At 58.2% G+C, this 18,312-nt stretch overlaps 2 protein-coding genes across 3 annotated transcripts in view; one reads left to right on the top strand and one right to left on the bottom strand.

Annotated features, from left to right (window-relative positions):
- Positions 1 to 18,312, bottom strand: part of CDH23 (cadherin related 23) — a 364,939-nt gene that overhangs the window by 92,194 nt on the left and 254,433 nt on the right. Inside the window, exons 22-27 of the mRNA XM_077894887.1 lie at positions 17,414 to 17,603; positions 16,956 to 17,101; positions 14,505 to 14,724; positions 12,973 to 13,125; positions 10,802 to 10,915; positions 7,753 to 7,901 (exon numbers count right to left, since the gene is read on the bottom strand). Coding sequence (XP_077751013.1) covers positions 7,753 to 7,901; positions 10,802 to 10,915; positions 12,973 to 13,125; positions 14,505 to 14,724; positions 16,956 to 17,101; positions 17,414 to 17,603 — 972 coding nt within the window. The remainder of the gene's footprint in view (positions 1 to 7,752; positions 7,902 to 10,801; positions 10,916 to 12,972; positions 13,126 to 14,504; positions 14,725 to 16,955; positions 17,102 to 17,413; positions 17,604 to 18,312) is intronic.
- Positions 1,033 to 8,809, top strand: C4H10orf105 (chromosome 4 C10orf105 homolog). 2 transcript variants are annotated; one of them, XM_077894893.1, is made up of 2 exons: positions 1,033 to 1,428; positions 4,257 to 8,809. In XM_077894893.1, the coding sequence occupies exon 2, from the start codon at positions 4,262 to 4,264 to the stop codon at positions 4,631 to 4,633; it is 372 nt and encodes a 123-aa protein (XP_077751019.1). In that variant the 5' UTR covers positions 1,033 to 1,428; positions 4,257 to 4,261; the 3' UTR covers positions 4,634 to 8,809. The 2 variants fall into 2 exon arrangements, with proteins under 2 accessions (XP_077751019.1, XP_077751018.1); XM_077894892.1 differs by lacking the exon at positions 1,033 to 1,428 and adding an exon at positions 2,356 to 2,494.

Raw genomic sequence — 18,312 nt, 5'->3', positions numbered from 1 at the left:
AAAATATTTTATTTATTTATTCATGAGAGACACACACAGAGAGAGAGAGAGAGGCAGAGACACAGGCAGAGGGAGAAGCAGGCTCCATGCAGGGAGCCCGACGTGGGACTCAATCCCGGGTCCCCAGGATCATCCCCTGAGCCCAAGGCAGGCGCTAAACCGCTGAGCCACCCAGAGATCCCCACTCCTTACTCTTTCTTAACTGCCAAGTGCATGCTCCCTCCTCCACTGGCCAGCTCTCCCTCCACATATTTGCCTGCTCACAGCCCTCTCAGCCCCTTCAGGTCTCTGCTCAAATGTCATCTTCTCATGGGGCCTTCCCTGAGCACTGGAGGTGGAGGTGCATTCCCCACTCCATTACCTGGGCTGTCCCCGCCCCCACCAGCTTCTGGCACACTGTCTCTTTGCTTAGTGTCTACAGGGCCACAGAGAGGAGGGGCACCTTGGCCCACTGCTGTATCCCCAGTTTCTAAGACAATGGCCCTGGCACGGTGGCCACTGTGCTGTACTTCTGGGAGCTCGTGGTGGGTCCTTTTGTGGAGGAAGCTGCTCAAGACTTAGGTTCCTTCACAGGGAGCTGGCTGCTGGGGAGGTTGTGGGGGGACTCTGGCTTCCGGGAAGAAAGAAGGCTGGGGGAGGGTGTTGTGTGTGGTGTGGTGTGTAGGGAGGGCTGGAGCTTCCACCTGGAGGGCCTCCAGGGGCCCGCTCAAACTATAAGGAGCAGAGCTGTGGCTCTCTCTCAATTTTGTGCTTTCTGCCCTAAGATCTCCTGGATCTTTGAAAATGTCTCTCACCCCTCACTTCACAGCCAGACGCACCTTCAAAGGGCAGGTGCTCTTCCGGGAACCTGAGGGGTTAAGCCTGGAAGGTGAGGGGCCCAGGGACGCAGGAGGGGAGCAGGGCCCGGAACTGCCAAGGCCTGTCACTTCGCTGCTAGGCTGTGGCCTCTCGTCCCCCCTTGTCCCCTCTCCCGGGTAACCTGGAGGCTGGCAGGCACTGAATAGCCGGCTGCAGACCATACCATTCAAACATCGGATGGGGGAAGGTGAGAGCCGCTGCAGAGGCAGTGAAATGGTCCCTGGGGCTCTCCAAGCGCCTCCACCCTGGCCCTTGAGAGGGCTCCAAGGAGACCGGCTGGAGAGAGACCCTGGGAGGGCTTGGGAGCGCCCGGGCTCCTCTGCACAACCCAGTTGCCATCCCTACCCTCTTGGCTGTCCCCTCCCCCAAGGCAGGGCCCCAATTCATCCAGACAAAGCCAGGACGAGCTGGAGAGTGAGTGACGACTAAGGCCCACCCTGCCCAGCCTGGCTGAGTGAGGGGCACAGGGCACGGCGGAGTCACCGTGGGCACCTGGTGTTCCCTGGCCCTCCTGTGGACAGCAAGACAGCCTTTCTACCCAGCTTGGGACTGCTGAGCGCTGGCTCTGAGGTCAGTGCTCCGGGGAGCGTAGGAAAGGAAAGGGCGTGGTGAGGAAAGTGGGGCTGGACCCTTGCCCGGGGTACTCTGGGGAGGATGTGGGGGTGCGCTCAGACCCGGGGAATCCCTCTTCTTTTGTGGAGAGTGGAAACAAGGCCCAGTGAAGGATAGTGACCAGCCCAAGGCAACATGGCAAGATGTGTTCTGAGGTCAGGGCCCCTGCTCCAGCAGGCACTGCTCTGTGGAGTTCTGAGGGAAGAAAGAAGGTTCTAGACTGAACTTGCAGACATATGCCCAGAGCAGGGCCTGCCAGTGTGCCTTGGGTGTGCGGGGAGGGAAGAGCTTCAAACTGCCCTCAAGACTGTTCCCAACCTTGGTCTGGTGGAGGCCTCATTTCCCCACAAGCAGCTGGCCCTGGGTGGATCAGAGGGGCTGTAGAGGGACCTGGCAGCTGGTTTTGCTGTGTGTTCCAGGGAGGGTGGGTTGATATTTTCAAGCACTTTAGAATCTCTGGCTTCCAAGAAAACTAGTAAGATGCTAATTATAGCTCATTAATCTATTAAAGTCCTTCCCCAAGGACTGAAGTCCAGACCACCTTTACTACCCCAATAGGATCTGCGGATCCTTGTGAGGGCCTTACAGTAATACCAGGGCTAGCAGGATTGAGACCTCTCCCACTTCTGATTGTCCTCTTCTCACTCCAGCCGAGTACTGCCCAGGGTAGGATAGAGGGCCAGTTTTCTCCCTCTGGGAGACGGTGGTGGGCACACTCCAGCCCTTCTTCATACCCCTATTCAAGGGCAGACCAACCCACATATGGCTGCCCAGCCAGAGTGCTTTCTAGGCCCAATGCCTGAAAGGCAGAGGCCGTGGGCAGCTAGACGGGCATCAAAATTTCCAGCTGGGAGCTGGGAGGGGTTGTGTTCTGCCTGGAAACGCTGGAAGGAGTGGTGGCAGGGAATGGGTGGGAGGCGGGGTGGGGTGCCCTGGATGCCCTCAGTTGGCTGGGTGCGGGACCAGGCTGCAGGCAGGAAGGAGGCTGAGCGCAGGGACCCGGAGTAAGGTCCTGCCACTGCTGGTGAGTGCCTGGGGTGGGGACAGGGGGTGCTCTATAGGGCAGGGGCTGGGGGCCCCTCCCTGCTCCCCATTGCCGCTGACACAGACTCTGTAGCCCACATACAGAGCCTTAGCACGACTCTGCCGAGTGCCATGCTAGAAACGTAACTGTAAGTTCATTCTAAGCTGTGAGCTGGGGGAGAAGGAGGGAAACCTGCCATCCCCCACCACAGGAAGGTCTCCAAGGTCAAAGAGAAAGAAATGATGATCAAAAATAAAAGATAGTGCTGGCCTGCAAGCTGGAGGTAGCCTACTTGTGTGTTTTGTTTGGCCTGTCCTAGTGTTTTTGAAGTTTTTGAAACTTCATTTCAAATTTTTTTGGGGGTCGAGGTCATTTCCTCTACAGCATATCCCCGCTCCCCGGCTCCTCTCTTGCTTGAACCAAATTTGAATCTGTTGTCGACATTTAAATGTCTGGAACACTGGCCTGAAATGTCGAGATTTCTGGCTTCTTTTGGGAAACTCTTGGGAAACCACACCGGGCCTGCATTCCATCAGGCTGGCCGGGGCTCCTCTATCTCTGAGGGCACTGTCCACGTTGGCCCGCCACCAGTCCTCTGTGGCCACATGTTCTCTACTGGCCAGACTCTGTAAGTATTTTCATCTGCAACCCCAGACATATTCAACCAGCGGCTCAGCCTGACTTTCCATCTCCAAAGATCCTCTGCTGGGCTCCCGTTAGTGATAACATGGGTTATGAGTTAGGTCATGAGCGATAACAGGTGACTGCTGTCTGGGGAGCGTTTCGAGCCCTACCTTATCAACTCTGTAGCTCTTTGTGGGTTATTTCTTACCTATTCTATAATGGCTCAGTGATCCCAGAGATTGGGAGCCATAGAGCCAGGAGTCTAGAAACCTGGTTCTGGCCCATTGCTTGGCAATGGCTCCCAGTGTGGGCTTGGGCTTGGACTGCCCTTGTTGGGATCTTGGTTTCCTTACTTGTCATGGGAGCAGGCTGGGCTGCACTGGGCAGTACCAATGGGAACGCCCATGGCACCAGGCAGGTGACATAAGGTGTGTAGAGGGCCTGTGGGGGCGGTATGCTGCTCTGGGGGCCGGAGATCTGTCTAAAGGGGACAACTGCTGCTTGGCCTTGGCTACTGGGTACCAGGCAGAAACTGGCCCTGTGTTGCCCTTGTTGAAATTCTGGAATTTCAAGAAAAGCCAGATATCCAGATTTTATGCAAAATCTCTTGGTTTTTGGTCTGTGACTTTTAAAATATTCACAATTAACTGAAATTTATAAAAACACACCATGTCCAATGAAACATACCCGTGCCCCCAGTTTGCAGCCCCAACATTAGATAATTGTCAGGGTCCTTGGCCAGTTGCAGCATCCTATAAGTGATGACTTGTTCTGGGTCACAGAAAGACCTATTGATGGAGTTGGTTTCACATTCCCAGGTTTTCAGGCATAAGACTATTGTAATTCACGAGAATTTATTTTTTTAATGCCAGGGCCATTACCCTCCTGTCTCCTCTGTGGCAGGTGGGCAGGGGATATAGCAGAACAAGGACAAGAGTTCAGGCCCAGCTCCATCACTTTCTGCTGTATGACCTAAGGCTTGTCACCTCTCTGGTCCTCACTGTTCTAACCTGTAAAATGGCCACGATGGCATCTGCAGCTAGTTTCCCAGCAGCCACCCTCCATCAGCCTTCCCTTCCCTCACGAGCCCTGGGTCCGGCTGATTTGTCTCTGAGCTCCTGTCCCCTTCCTGTTGCAGGAGCCATGAGCACACCGAGTTCCAGTCCCCTTGCCTTCCTCACAGCTCCTGTCACTCCGGGCAGCTCCGCAGAGGCAGTGGACCCCCTCCCCATGCTCATCACCCTCGCCTGCATCTTCCTCCTGCTGGCCAGCTGTCTGCTGTTCATGACCCTCTGCAAACCTGCCGCCCTGGACCCAATCCACCGCCGGGCTCGGGAGTGCATGCCCCACCACCCCGGGAGCCCCAGTGAGCCCCAGCTCAGGCTCTGGAAGCGCCTGGGCTCTCTGCGCCGCTCCCTGCACAGCTTCCACCGAGGCAGGCCTGTTCCCCGACGCCCCCTGCCTGGCTGTGATGACAACCACGACTGTGACTGTCCGGAATCTACCAAGATGTGACAGGGGTGTTCCCGCCATCCAGGACCCACCCACGGATCCTCCTGCCTCGGACAGAGCCTGGAACCAGGGGCTGCAGAAGCACGTAGGCCCCACGCTCAGCCCCAGTGGGCCCTGTGTGCCCAGGCCCATGGCCTTTCCCAGAACAGCCCTGGGAGGAACACCTGCCTCTCTGCAGACCCTCTAGCTGCTGCCTGCTGAGAGCACTAGACCAACTGCAGGGCCAGAAGGTATGACCTGGGGCCCCCCAGTACCCTCCTCTGGCAACCAGGCACCAACCACCTCTGGGAAACGACACCCCTGCTTCCCCCCAGAAGTCCTGCTCACCCTCCAGGTACCAACGCATGGATTCCAGCTGGGGTTGCCAAACGGCCAAAGGTTCCCTCCAGCCAAGTGAAATACTCGGCCCACACGGGGGGCAAGGTACTGTCGTGCCCTCTGTGCCAACTCAGTGCTTAAGGCAAAAGGAAAGCCAGGGACTCCTCCCCTGGGAATTCCCGGGCCCCAGGAGCATTCGCCTAACAATCCCTGGGTGCAGCCAGCACCCTTGAGGTGGGTCATATGTCCCGGTGCAAGCTGGGAGGAGGGCAAGCAAGAGGCTCTCGGCACTGCCCAGCCAATCACCATCCTGACAGCCGTCTTGGTGGCCCCCCTCGAAGGTGCTCACGTCACAGTGGACCAGGAAGGGGCTGAGAACAGGTGAAGGAACTCCTTGCTAGGCCAGGACCCATGCTGGGAGGCATTGCCAGGAGCTAGAGGCGATGCCACCCGGGCTCTGAGGGCACATCACAGCACTCCTGCCTCATCCAGGGAAGGAGGCATCCTCCCTTTGGGGTAGGAGGGTCCAGAGCGGTCCAGGACAGCGCCTCAGGACGGGACCACGCTAGGTACGCTGAGTTTCTGGCAATCACGTCACTGACTGGCTACCTGTCAAAGCAACCCCACCCTAGAGCGGGCTTCTCAGAATTCCAAACCCCCAAACTCTCCCCACGGGGCCGTGGCTGTACACTTTGGTCCCAAATTTGGAGAGCAAACAGAGGAGTTCTGAGCTGCCCATCTGCTGCTCCAGAGAGTCGGCTGGCCAGGGCCACCTTGTGCCTTGTCACAGGGCTGCCCCATCCCACCCTGCTATGACTCACGGCACAGCCAGCCAGGTCTTCTCAAAGAGTGAGCTCCAGCTTTGCCACTTGTTCCCAACTGCTGCAGCTCCAGAACCATCACTGGCTCCCAACTGCCAGCTAGATAAACCCAGAGCCCCTTTGTGTGATGCTCAGTGCCCTTTGGGAGCCGGCTCCAAGCTATCTTTCTAGCCTCATCTTGACCCAAGACTCCAGACAAACTCAACTACCTGTCCTCCCCAGGCTTACGCTTCGCAAGGCATCCTCCGTGAAGCCATCTTTGCTCTCCAGCTGAAAGGCACCTCCTGCCTGGAACCACCCCTACACTTCGTGTCTCTCAGAGGGAGGGCAGGGATCACTTCCTCTCAGCAGTGTGGGCCACCCACATCTAGGTCTCCTCCTTCTTACGAGCCTGGGAGCTTGCAGAGAGTGAGACTACGTCCAGCCTCTCACGCTGCCTCACCAGCTCCAGGCACAGAAGCATGAATGATGCCTCTATTTCCTGAGTGAAGGGCAGCCCCATCTGCATGTGTCCCCAACCCCCGAAAGCTTAAGGAGTCCTAGGGGTGGGGGAGGGGCTCTTCTTCCCTCACATGCCCCTAGACAGAAGTTTGTCTCCAAGCAAGTTGGTGAGGCCCACCGTTCCTTCCCTTCCAGGTCATTCTGACATCAGAGAGTGAGGCCACCTTGGCCAGAAACTTCCAGGGCCTTGGAGAAGGCACTAATGCCTGAATTTCTCCCTTAGAAATGGGGAAATTGGGGCTGCCCTGTCTCACTCCTGGACTTGACAACTTCAGGCTGTGTAGTGTTCTGTTAACAGAAACCAATTCTTCAGGTTTGGAAAGTGGGGCAGGCCTCCTCCCATGGGAGTTTGTTACCCTTTATCCTTCCAGCCGGTGAACTTCTTTCTGGTTCCCTTCCCAGGGCCTCCCTGAGACGTCCCAGGATGAATTTGGCCTACAGTCTCCCGTGTCATCCCCTAGCCAGTGCGTGTGCCCACCTGGCACTAGGTGCTCTCTTCCTGGAGACCAGGGGTAGGGGTAAGGCTTCCCGGAGACCTAAAGGCAATGGAAAAGCTGGGGGGGGGGGGTGGCGGCCCTGGGAGACTGTCGGTCCGGTAGAGTGGGGTGGCAGGCGTAAGGCTAGAGGAGGAGCTGAGGCCCAGAGGAAGAGAACCTCCTGGTGCGTCCTTCTGGGACCAACCCAGAGACTCTGGCATATTCTCGTGGCTTCCTGGACTCCAGGAGTCAGCACCCTGCTCCCAGCCCACTCGCTTCCTGCTTGGCTCCCAGCGGGCCAGAGGCAGGGAGCTGGACACACTTGCAGCCTAACCCTGATCCTGGGAGCCTGCCCCAGGGACAGGCCCAGATTTGCTGTGCTGGGCTCCGCCTCCGCCTCCACAGCTGCTGAAGAGGGTAATTCATTCCCAGCCTCCCTCCCCACAGCCACTGAGGCCTCCAGGGCAAGGTGGGGGAGGGCACCCGAGCCTCACTTTCAGGTCCTCTCCTTTCTCCCGCTGAGCCTTATAGCTGTCACTCCTGCTCTCCAGGCAAAGGGGCTCTTTCTTCTCGTGCCTGTTTAACCTCTCGAGAGGAGAGCTTTGGCCAAGGACCCATGAAAGCCTCTCTGTGCTGGGCCCCGCCGGGCCCTGGCTCTTTCCCCCTCACCTCCTTCCAGGGAAAATGTGACAGCTCCATGCCCTTGCTGCTGTGACAGGCCCTCTGGGTGGGGTGGAGGGAGAGGAGCGGGCTTTGGGGGAAGGGGAGAGGCAAAGCCTTCCTTATGTTTTTTGGGGGAGCCAGGGTGCTGTCAGCAGGCTACAGAAACGAAAGGCCTACTCTCCCCAGGAGGGAGGAGGGCTCCTGCCTACCTCCTGAGCTGCCGCTGGACCCTCTCCTGTTTCCATCCCTCCACGTGGCATCTGTGCCCTGGCCTCCCTGAGCATGTGTGCAGCCCCGCCTGTCCCCAGCCCACCAGCTGCCCCAGGGGGCCACGGCCACCTGCCTGCACGATGCTGTGTCCCTCAGGGATGTCCTCGGGGACGCTGGCCTCGTAGCTGCTCTGCAGAAAGATGGGCCGGTTGTCGTTCACGTCCAGGACGGTGACGAACACGGTGGCTGTCCCCGTGCGCCGCTTACCTACGGGGCCATTGTCTGTGGGAGCCGAAGGAGGATGGGCTGTTAGCTGCTGCGTGAGGGGCACATTCCCTGGGCACGTGTCCTGTTCATCCCACCCACTCTGGCTCTGGCAAGGGGTGGCTCTTTCCCCTTTTAGATTGAGAATAACACTAACAAGGCTTATTAGGCCCCAGGCGCTATTCTAACGCATTCAGTCCTCACAAGAAGCACGTGAAGTTGGTGCTGCTTTCATTAGCCCCATCTCACAGAGGGGGTAACTGAGGCACGAAGCAGTTCTGTGGTAGCCCCCAGAACATATGCCCTTGCCAGGTCCCTGGCAGCTTGTGAGTGCAAACTGAGTAGGAAAAAGTGTCTTTGAAGATGTAACGGAGTTAAGGATCTTGAGATGAGATGTCCCGGACTGTCTGGGTGGGCCACAGACCCAATGACTAGGGTCCTTAGGAGAAGAAGGCAGAGAGAGAAGGTCATGTTGAGTCAGAGGCATAGATTGGATTTTGCAACCACAAGCCAAGAAATACTTAGAGCCCCCAGAACCTGGAAGAGTCAAGGAAGGATTCCCCTCTAGAGCCTTCAGAGGGGAATGCAGGCAGCCCTGCTGACACCTTAATTTTGAACTTCTGGCCTCTAGGGCCATGAGGAAATAAATTTCTACTCTTTTAAGCTACCCAGTCTTGGCAATTTGTTACAGTGGCCTGAGGAGGCAGGTGCAGGTACCAAGATCACAAGCCAGCGGCTCTCAGGGCCAGGTGGGTGAGACCCATGGGTGCACACACGGGAGGGCCGACCCCAGCGGGCAGCTCCCCCCTCTTCCAGTCCACAGGGGACAGACAGAGGGTGGGCCCAGTGACACTACATCTTCTGATTTTTTCCAGAGAAACTGAACATCGGAGCTTGTACATAAAATCTCCTGATTTTCAAATGTTCGCAACTGATTGTCATCCTGTGTGAAATAAGAGATGGGTCAAACCGGCCTAGAGGAGAGATCTGGCCTCTGGGCCCTCTGCACTCAGGGGTACAAGCCCCGCTTGATTTCTAAGCCTAAGGTGTCCACGGGTTTTGCCCATCCAGGTTCCTGCAGGACCCTCCCAGGGCTGGGGAAGCGGCTCAGCCCCAGGGGCAGCTGTCAGATTGTCCTCCCAGAAGGAAGGAGCTTGTGCGACGTGTCTAGGCAAGGACAGTCACCCCAGGAGGAGTACAGGTAGCTGGAGTGGGCTGAGGACGAGGGGTGACTCCATCCTTCTTCCCAGGCCAGCTGACCACATGCCGGGCCACAGTTGCCCATCCCGAGGTAGGTGATCCTGCCCTCCTAAGCTCTTCTCCAAGCCCATCCTCCCACTGGAGGCTCCTGGAGGTCCTGCTTACTTGCCCCCAGCTGGGGACAGTTCGGGCTGGCAGGGCCCATCAGAGGCCTGATCCTGAGCCCTCTCCTCCAGCCAGGCAGTGCTTGACACAGAGGGAATGAGGGGTCTCCCGAGGGCGAGAGCAGAGCAGGGCAGAGGGTAGATGCATCTGGACATGGGTGGGCTGGCGGGGGGGGGGGGGGGGGCTACAGGCTGGAAAGAGAGGGGCACAGAAAGCTCACTCCCTCTCACCTGCAGCTTATGGCAGATGTTGAATTGGGTGCTCTTAGGAGCGGGGACACAGGCCTCATCACACCCTTCTTCCCATCCAGAGCCCTCATGGGCTCCCTACTTCCTGGAGACCAAAGACCAAATTTCTGGGCCAATGTTCAGGCTTCGACAAGCTGGCCTATCTGACTGCGGACTCCTCCTCCCTCCCCAGGGTGCATGACACGATGAGCCAGCTACTGGCGCACGTGTGCGTGCACACACACACACACACACACACACCCCACACACACCTCTTTCCCACAGCTAGGTCTCTTCCGGGGCTGGTTCCTCTGCCTGAAACGCCCTCCCTTCTCAGCTTGCTGAAACCTGACTTGGCCTTCAAGGCGGTGACGGGTACCTGCCCAGCTGCACCATCTGCTCTTGCAGGCAAAGTCCATGTCCTGAAGGGCCCTCTGAGAACCCTACCTTCCTGACTCCGAGGCCTGGGGTTCTGGGCAGGTCTGACCATCCACCGGTGCCAGGGATGGGCAGACGCGTGATTTAGGCCTAGTTAGCACATCTACCCTCCCTTGACCACGGTGAGGGCCTCAGGGACAGGCACTGGGGCAGATGGATCTAATCAGAGCTCATCTGGGGCTTCAGGCTGAAAGACCAGGAAAGAGGCAAGTGCTGTCTCCCTGCTGCTGCACTTGAACCCAAGAGGATTAAGGCCAGGGTTGCAGCAACCATTTGTCGCTATGTCGGCCAGAGAATGAAGACAACACACAGGAGGCAGAGCTAGCCCAGGCAGAGAGACTGAGGCCCCGGTGGAACCATCTGATCCAGTCATACCTGAAGCTCTAGTGCCCTATGGGCTGGTTTGGTGAGCCTATGTTACTTAAATTAGTTTGTTTTAAAACTTGCAACCAAGACTCCTAACTGATCCAAAGACACTCCTAGATGCCACTTCCTCTAAGAAGACTTCCTTGATGGCACCCTTCCCCCTAACATGTTTCTACCTCCCTTTGTGCCTGACATACTTGGCTCCTCCCTTCCCCCTTTCTAAGCCTCATTTGGGCCTCATTTTTCCATGATTGGTCTACACAGTGGTCTCCCGTGCGGGTCCCCTGTAGCTCCCACTCCACCATCTGAGCAGCATGCGTGCTGCACTGCATACTAAGCCTCACGCCCACCGGTGCTCAGTAATATGCTGGATGTCTGGCTGCCCTTTCTCCACTGATGTCAAGACAGCCTCTGGCTGAAGGCCTGGGTCCCGGGGTCAGGCCCGGCTGGCCCTCGAAGGCGTACCCCCACTAAACTGTGCCCAGAACTGTGCTGGTGGTGTGCAGGGGGGCTGGGGCGTACCGATGGCCTCCAGGACGAGCGTGTAAGCAGCTGTGGTCTCCCGGTCCAGGCTTACGACTGTTCTCACGACGGCATCACGGTAGCCAACGCTGAACTTCCCATCCACGTTTCCACCTGTGGGCCAAAGCCAATGCAGCCTCTGTGAGGAACAGGGCTCCTGCTGGGGAAAGGGCGGTGGCACCCCGGCTCTGCTTCTGGGCCAGGACGTTCCGGGGGTAGTGTGGGAGAAAAAGGCCATGCTGCCTCTACAGCCCTGGCCAAGGACAGGGTTCTGAGCTCGGTGGGGGTGGGGTGGGGGGCGGGGGCTCTGATGAGGGTGTGGCCTGCGTGGGCTCAGGTGGGGGTGCCGAATGCCTGAAATCAGAAGGGCTGAACTTTCACTAAGCACCTACTGCATACCAGGCACTTCACGTGGACTCTTTCATCTCATTTGTACTATCAATCACAAGCCCACTTTACAGGGCAGGCTTTACACTTTACACTCCTTTAGTGGGGTGATGTGTGTTGCCCGGGGTTACAGTCGCCTCTTTTCATATGGGACTCCGGCTTGGCATTCTGATTCCTGATCCCGCGTCCTTCACCATTCTGCTGCCTGCCCATCTGGTAGACATGGTCTGAGCAGTTAACCTGGGTCGAGGCTTTTATATGGGGCCAAGGACTTTGGGGTCAGCTAAGATTTTTCCAGGTCCCTGATCTTGGGCTTTTGGAGTGGGGGCTCCTAGAGGCTCCAAGGAGGGAAGTGTAGGGACAGGTAGACGGGGTGGCAAGTGGGAGGGTCTCCTCTCCAAGGTGGACAGTTTCCTGTCGGAGTCCACCTGCAGCTGTGAAGACCACCGCCCCCTCCCCCAGCCAGCTGGCAGGTGATGTGGTGTTCTGGGCAGCAGAGGGCGCTGCGGCACTGGGTTTAGGCTAGCTTGGACCAGGACCCCACGCAGCAAACAGCAGAAGGGAGCAAATGAAAATCTGAGAATCCCAGCTGGGAGGGCTCTGAGCAGGTCAGCAGGAACTGGCCAGTCTGGGGCGCTGGGAAAGCATCCTGGGAACTGCCAGGTGCTCCCTTGTCCTTACATGGTTTGTTCCTGGGAAAACTGCTGACCTCTTTGTGGATGGTCTGAAGCACCCTTCACATGGTTCCTAGTGGGGAAGGGGAGAAACTGAGGCACATGTGGTGCTGGGCGCTGAACTATGACTGGTCCATGTTGGGGGGGTGTCTTGATAACTAGGCCTTTCCTGAGGCATTCTTGAGGACTAGACTGTAAGGAGCTGGCCTCAGGGTAACTGGGTCCCTTTAGGGAGAGGAGAGAGGGAAAGATCTGGAAAGGAGAGGCTGAGGGCTGCCGCAAGCAAGGATGGGCTGCCAACCTGGGATCCCTTGCTCCAGGGGCAGAGGCATCAGGGAGGTTGGTGTGTGCACTGAATGCAGGTGCATACACGTGTGTGCAAGTGAGCGTGTGAGTAACGTGGCTGCAGGCGGGCCACGGCCAGAGAGAAGACTGAGCCAGCAAAATGGTCAAGGGACAGCTAAGAGTTGTGAAAGAACTGCCTTCCACCATCCCAGCACCTCTCAGGTGTATCAGGGACTGAAGAACGCTGGGCAACTGGTCTAATCCGGGCATGACTAACACATGGCACGTTTCCCACCACCTACCCAGCCTGTGTCACGGCAGACATCACTAGCTGATCATGACTCCCTTTCTCCTGTTGGGCCAGGACATGGCCTCATACTATCTCTCCACAGCTCTCGACTCGGTATTGGGGACCTAAAACTATTTTATTTAGAAAGACTGAAATCATCTGTCCTTAAACAGATGGGAATTCTCATGAGTAAAGGGTCCTTGGGGAAGGACAAGATCACAGTCTTCTGGTCACAGCTTTATCACCTTGACATGGGGTGGGGGGCAGGGCTCCTGCCCAGGAACCACGGGCTCTACCTCCCTCCAGGCTGAACCTCAGTAAGTTCCCCCAATCTCCAAATAGGCTCAGGAGGCCCCTAGAGAGCCAGACCGGAGGGACCTATCTACAAAGCCCTTGAGAGAAGCCAAGAGCAAACCCTCAGGGAGTCCCAGCAAGAGCTAAAGCCTGAGGGCTGACTTGGCCCCCCTCCCCTTCCTTACCCCCCACATCCCCCGGGGTGGGGTGCCCATCTGGAAGGGGCGGAGGCAGGGCCACACCTGTGATGAAGTAGCTGAGCTCGGCATTGAGGCCCACGTCATTGTCCGTGCAGTTCAGCCAGACGACGCGGAACTCCCGAGGCACGTCCTCGGACACGGAGACGTTGTACACGGCCGGGAAGAAGGTGGGCGTCTCGTCGTTCACGTCCAGCACTGCGGGCGGAGTGAGCGCACGAGGCTAGGCCTGGCTTCTGCTCCAGGCAACCCAGCTCCAGAGGCGGGGGGGCGGGGGGGGTCAGCACGTCTCGTTCCCCACGCCTGCTGGGGTCAGGGCAGAGCTGACCAGAGCTCCTCAGCCTCCCACAGTCCTGTTCCCCTGGCGGTGTGTTGCCGGGGATGCTGTTCAAGGAGGGACAGAAAGCCCCAGGGGCTCTCTCCAGTACGCGTCTCATGACACCGGTCACGACGATGGCAATGACAGTGACATCTCAACTCTTCCCATGTGTCGAGCCTGTGCTAAGTGCTGCCCGTACACTTGTGCCCCGTGTGCCCCTGCGAATACCCTCACGAGGCAGGCACTATTAGACACACCAGACAGAGGAGGGGAGGAGCTCAGAGCAGTTGAGTCACTTGTCCCAAGTCACATAGTAAGGGAGTGGCAGGGTTGGGGTCCTGGGGAGTCCTACCCCTAGTCCGTCACAGGGTCCTGGGAAAACAGCTGGCTTGGAGGATCTCCGCCCGCCTCCAGAAAAGTTTAATTTCCCTTTAAGATTTTTTTTTCTCACCTGATGGGACTTGGGACAATCTTCACAGTGAAATGACCCCACCCCCCTGCTTTGGCTCCTTGTTGTGATAAGACCAGGAGAAATGATCAGCTTGTGCAGGACGTGGCTTCTGCTGAGGCCTGGGGAAAAATCCTCCGGGGCCCTCTCTGAGGAGACCGAGCACCTCCTGCCAATCCTGGCACGCAAGTGGGTCCCCAAACTGGCACCAGGAGCCCCCAAGGCAAGCGTGGGACGATGAGAGGACACCTAGTCACGACTTGGGTTGTGACTAAGGAGGGTAAATGTTTGTACTGAGGCTACCCCGACCCGCGCCAGTCCCGCTGGGGCAGGCAGGAGCCAGGACGGGCGCCGGCCCGTGTGCTGGAGAACAGGCCACATCTGGCCATTACATTCCGCACCTACTTCTCTGTGATTAGCTCCGGCCCTTTGGCCACAGCTCCCATCAACGTCCTTGTTTTGTCCCAGGAATTAAAGACATGACCGGAACAGAGGAGAAACAGTAAGTGGCCTCGGTCCTGCCCAGACAGAGGGTGCAGGGCTCTACCCCTGCCTGCTGGTGACACCTGGGATCAAAGAGACTGTGATCAAAGAGGGTGCAGGGCTGTGGGTCCAGGCCCCCGGGGGTACTGAGGCAGTGGCCGGGCAGGGAGAAGGCTCTGCTGGTGCTTTCGACTTGGTGGAGGCAGAGAAGGTGGTGCTGCACGGCACGGTGGAGGAGGGTGCCCCATTAGCAAGGCACCCTGGACCCATATCGACGGAGACAGCAGGCAGTGGCTCCCCACCCTGCCCGGCACCCCCGGCCCTCACCTCGGATGGTGAGTGTGCTGGTGGAGCTCTTGGTGGGGGTGCCCGCGTCGCTGGCCACGACGCGCAGCTGGTACTCGGCGATGCGCTCGCGGTCCAGCTCGCTGGTGGTGACCACCACGCCGCTGCTGCTGTTGATGAGGAAGTCCATGCGGGGCATGCCCACCTGCATGCGGTAGGACACCAGCCCGTTCAGGCCCTCGTCCAGGTCGATGGCCACCACCTGGGGGAAAGCAGGGGCCATGTGAGGGGTGGGGACGTGAGGAGGGCCCCCTCCTTCCCACTGACCCGTCCTGAGCTCTGGCCACACACGTCCGCTTCCCTCCAAGCCTCAGGCCACACCACTGTCCCCGGTGCACCCTCCCAGGTGCTAAGAGGGCAGCATGTCAGAGCTAAAGGCGTCCAGATACATCAAGAGGGCCCAGGATGGGGTGGGGTGGGGATGGCAGTTTCTAGAACAAGAGTCTACCTCCCCATAGCCTTCCCCTTCAAAACGCTCCTGGGCAAGGCCCCCCCACATGGACCCTGGCTGGCTGGGGGCTCCTAGCCCCATCATGTTAAGCGGCTTCCCGGCTGTTGTGGCTCCAAGAGCCCTTCCACCACGTGTAGCTCCGCTACATAGAACAGTCGGCAGCGCTCTCTCCCCGCTTCGTTAGACGGGACGGCAGAAAAGAGTTTTGAAAAGTCACTTGATAATTTGATTATTGTCTTGAAAAAGTCACTTGAGGCCACGTGTAGGCAAGCATCCTCCCAAATCCCTAACGCCGTTCCCATCTGCACCTCCAGTGCTGATGAGAGCCCTCTTGCCTCGAGACCCTGATACAGCGAAAGTTTCACGGAAGAGGATTTGAGACCTCGGAGAAAATGTGAATTAACAGTCAAAATTAAAGCTTTGGGTTCAGCCAAGACTCCCAGGACAGAAAGACAATGTCAAGGTCATTTAGTCTAATTCACATCCAACAAGCTGGATGGTGTCAAGAGGGTGTCCGCTCAACTTGAACGCTTTCCAGGACGGGAGGCTCACTACTTCTAACCTATCTGCATACAGCTCTAATTCCCGGAGAAAGGTCTCCCACCCCTCCAGCAGGACTCACTACCGGCCCAGGTTGTAGAGGGGACTGGGGAATGCACAGCTCTGGTCAGAGCCCTCTTCCTGTATCGGGGACAGTTCCCAAGCGAGACGCCCCAGCTCCTTGAACCATCTTTCCGTGCCTAAGCCAGTTCCTGTGGGAACTCAGAAGCTGCGCCCTCGGCACCTCCGTGAGCCCCGGAGACACCCTGGGGCTCATTGGCTCTCTCACCCACCTGCCCCTAAGCCACTGGCCGCCCGTCCTTGGATAGCAGCCCCCCCTGCTGGGGGTTTGGGAGAATGTCCTGCTGGACCGATTGCTCCCTGGGACCTTCTAAGATGATTTATCGGCTCTCCTTTCACAGATGAAGAAACTGAGGCCCAGCACGCCTGCAGGGCGTCACCAAGGTTACCTGCTGTGGCATCCTGACACACGACCCTGTCTTCTCCGAGTGAAATCAGGCTAACCCTTTGCTACTGGATCCCGCTGTGTCTCAAGTACAAGCCCTCACAGCAGACACCTGCCGACGAGCGCAAGCGCTGCCGTGATCTCCTGCAGCCCAGGGGCCAGGTGGCTGTACGCGCGTCTGACCGAATTCCCGCAGCACAGCCAGGCAGGTACTGCTACGATCCCCATTTCACAGCTGAGAAAACTGAGGCCCAGCGAGGCGGTTTGCTCTAGGTCCCACAGCACACAAGTGGAGGAGCTGGGGTCCACACTCGTGTCGGTGTACTCCAGAGCCCATGTCCTTGATCACGAGGGCCTTCCAGCATTTCTGAGAGGGCACCATCCTTCCTGAGTGAGCACCTTCAGGACCGACTTGACAGAGGGTGATGGAGCAGGAGGCAGAGGGGCTGAGTTCAAGATCGGGCCCTAGTCCTTCTTGGCCACAGGCACTTGTCAGTCTACTGCAAAGAGTGCTCCCCGCCGTGTGGAGCTGCTTTGGGGGCTTATGGGAGAGCACAGGAGAGTGGCCTGCCCATGGGGGCAGAGGGCCTGGGCTTCATCCGTCAACCTCTGGGTTCTAGAATCAGCTACAGGCTCAGGGTATTGAGGGTCTGGGGCCAGACCTGCCTGGCTTGACCTCCCAGAATTCTTGAAGCTCCCCTGGTGCTCTCCCCCACCTCTCCAAATCCACCTGTCCTTTAAGACCCAGCCCAAGCCCCTCCTGCTCCTTCAGGAAGCCTTCCATTCCATGTCTCAGAGCACTGGCTCTCCAAGCCTGGCACAGACCGTGTGCTGCCCGGCGGTCTTGGCTGGCATTTCCCCCTCACTGCAACGTGTACAACATGAGGCTAGGCACCCAGGGGATCCTCTGCCCACTTTTTGGCTGGGGAGGTGAGGGAGACAGACCAGGAGCTTGGGCCAGGAAAGGGAAACTCACCTGGTAGACAGAGACCCCCGCCGGGGTGCCTTCCAGCACCTCAGCCACGGAAGGCAGGTTCTGAAAAGTGGGGTCGTTGTCATTGAGGTCCAAGAGGTTCACAAACACTGTGGCACTGCTGGTGGCTCTCAGGGGGGGCCTGCCGCCTGGGGGTGCCGGGGAGAGGGAAAGAGGGGTGCAGAAGACAAAGGGACAGGGGGAAAGGGGAGTGGGGAGAGGGAGGCAGGCTCAGAGACTTTTCCATCCCAGTGGTCCTTTCAGGGAGCAGCCTGGACCTGGCACCCCCAGACACTTCTACCCTCCACCCCCCCGAGGGTGCTCTGGGAGCTCCAACTGGCAAGCAAGCGATACTCCATTCTTATCATGACACAGGGAGGACACGTCACTGGGAGAGGCCCCCCCGGACCCCGAGAGTTAGGGCCACAGCCAAGGTGTGTGGGGCTGCCAGGGACACATACAGTCGGTGACAGAGACGACAATCTTGCGCATCAGCTCCGCCTCATCGGGGTCAGGGTTCTCCCGATCCAGCATGACGTGGGTGGTGCGGATCTTGCCTGTGCTGCTGTTGAGACTGTAGAACTTGTTGGACGGCTGGATGCTGTACACCAGGGTCCCGTTCTCCCCCAGGTCCGGGTCCACGGCCACCACCTGCCCAGGAGGGGACCGATGCTCTACTGAGCCCAGCCTGGGAGGGCATCTCTGTGCCCCGGGCTGCCTGCACGCACCTGGCGGTGTCCCTCCCTCCCTCCCTTCCTCCCGGCCCTGGCAGGATCCTGGTGGGCAGGCAGGGAGTTCACAAGATGGGCCAGCAGTGGGAGCTCCGAGTCCCTTGGTGTCTTCACCCACTCAGTTTTGCCCTCAGGCCAGTCCCTTTCCCCACTTAAGCCCCAGCCTTCCGATTTGTAGAAGCGGCACCTAGCACACCCCCATGTATAGGGAGCTCTCCACATCTCATAAATGCCAGGCCCTCCGCAGGTCCCATGTCAGCTGCCCTGTGAGGAGGCTCTACAATTAGGTGCATTTCACAGATGAGGCTCAGGGAGGCTCCCAAGGTCTCAGAAGTGGCTCTGGGTCCCTCCAGAGCCCACGCTAGCAGCCGGCAGCACATCTCCATGTCACTGCTTTCCAGACATGTGGGGTAACACGTTCGTGGGCTTTTGGGGGAGTAGGGGGTGACCAGTACGTCCATGATCATGGAATTCTTTGCAGACTAGGAATTCTTCAGGAGGCTGGGGAGGCCTGAAGAGTTTGAACCTTTGGCTGAGCTTCGGAGACAATCTGAAACCCTGGATTAGGGGACGTGGATCTTTCTCTTCAAAACTTCTCTTCCTTCCTTTGGACTTTTTGTGAGTCAGTT

Source organism: Canis aureus, chromosome 4 (assembly GCF_053574225.1).
Source record: "Canis aureus isolate CA01 chromosome 4, VMU_Caureus_v.1.0, whole genome shotgun sequence".
NCBI lineage: Eukaryota > Metazoa > Chordata > Mammalia > Carnivora > Canidae > Canis > Canis aureus.
Note: the sequence above shows the minus strand (reverse complement) of the source record. Positions and strands in the feature narration are given on the sequence as shown.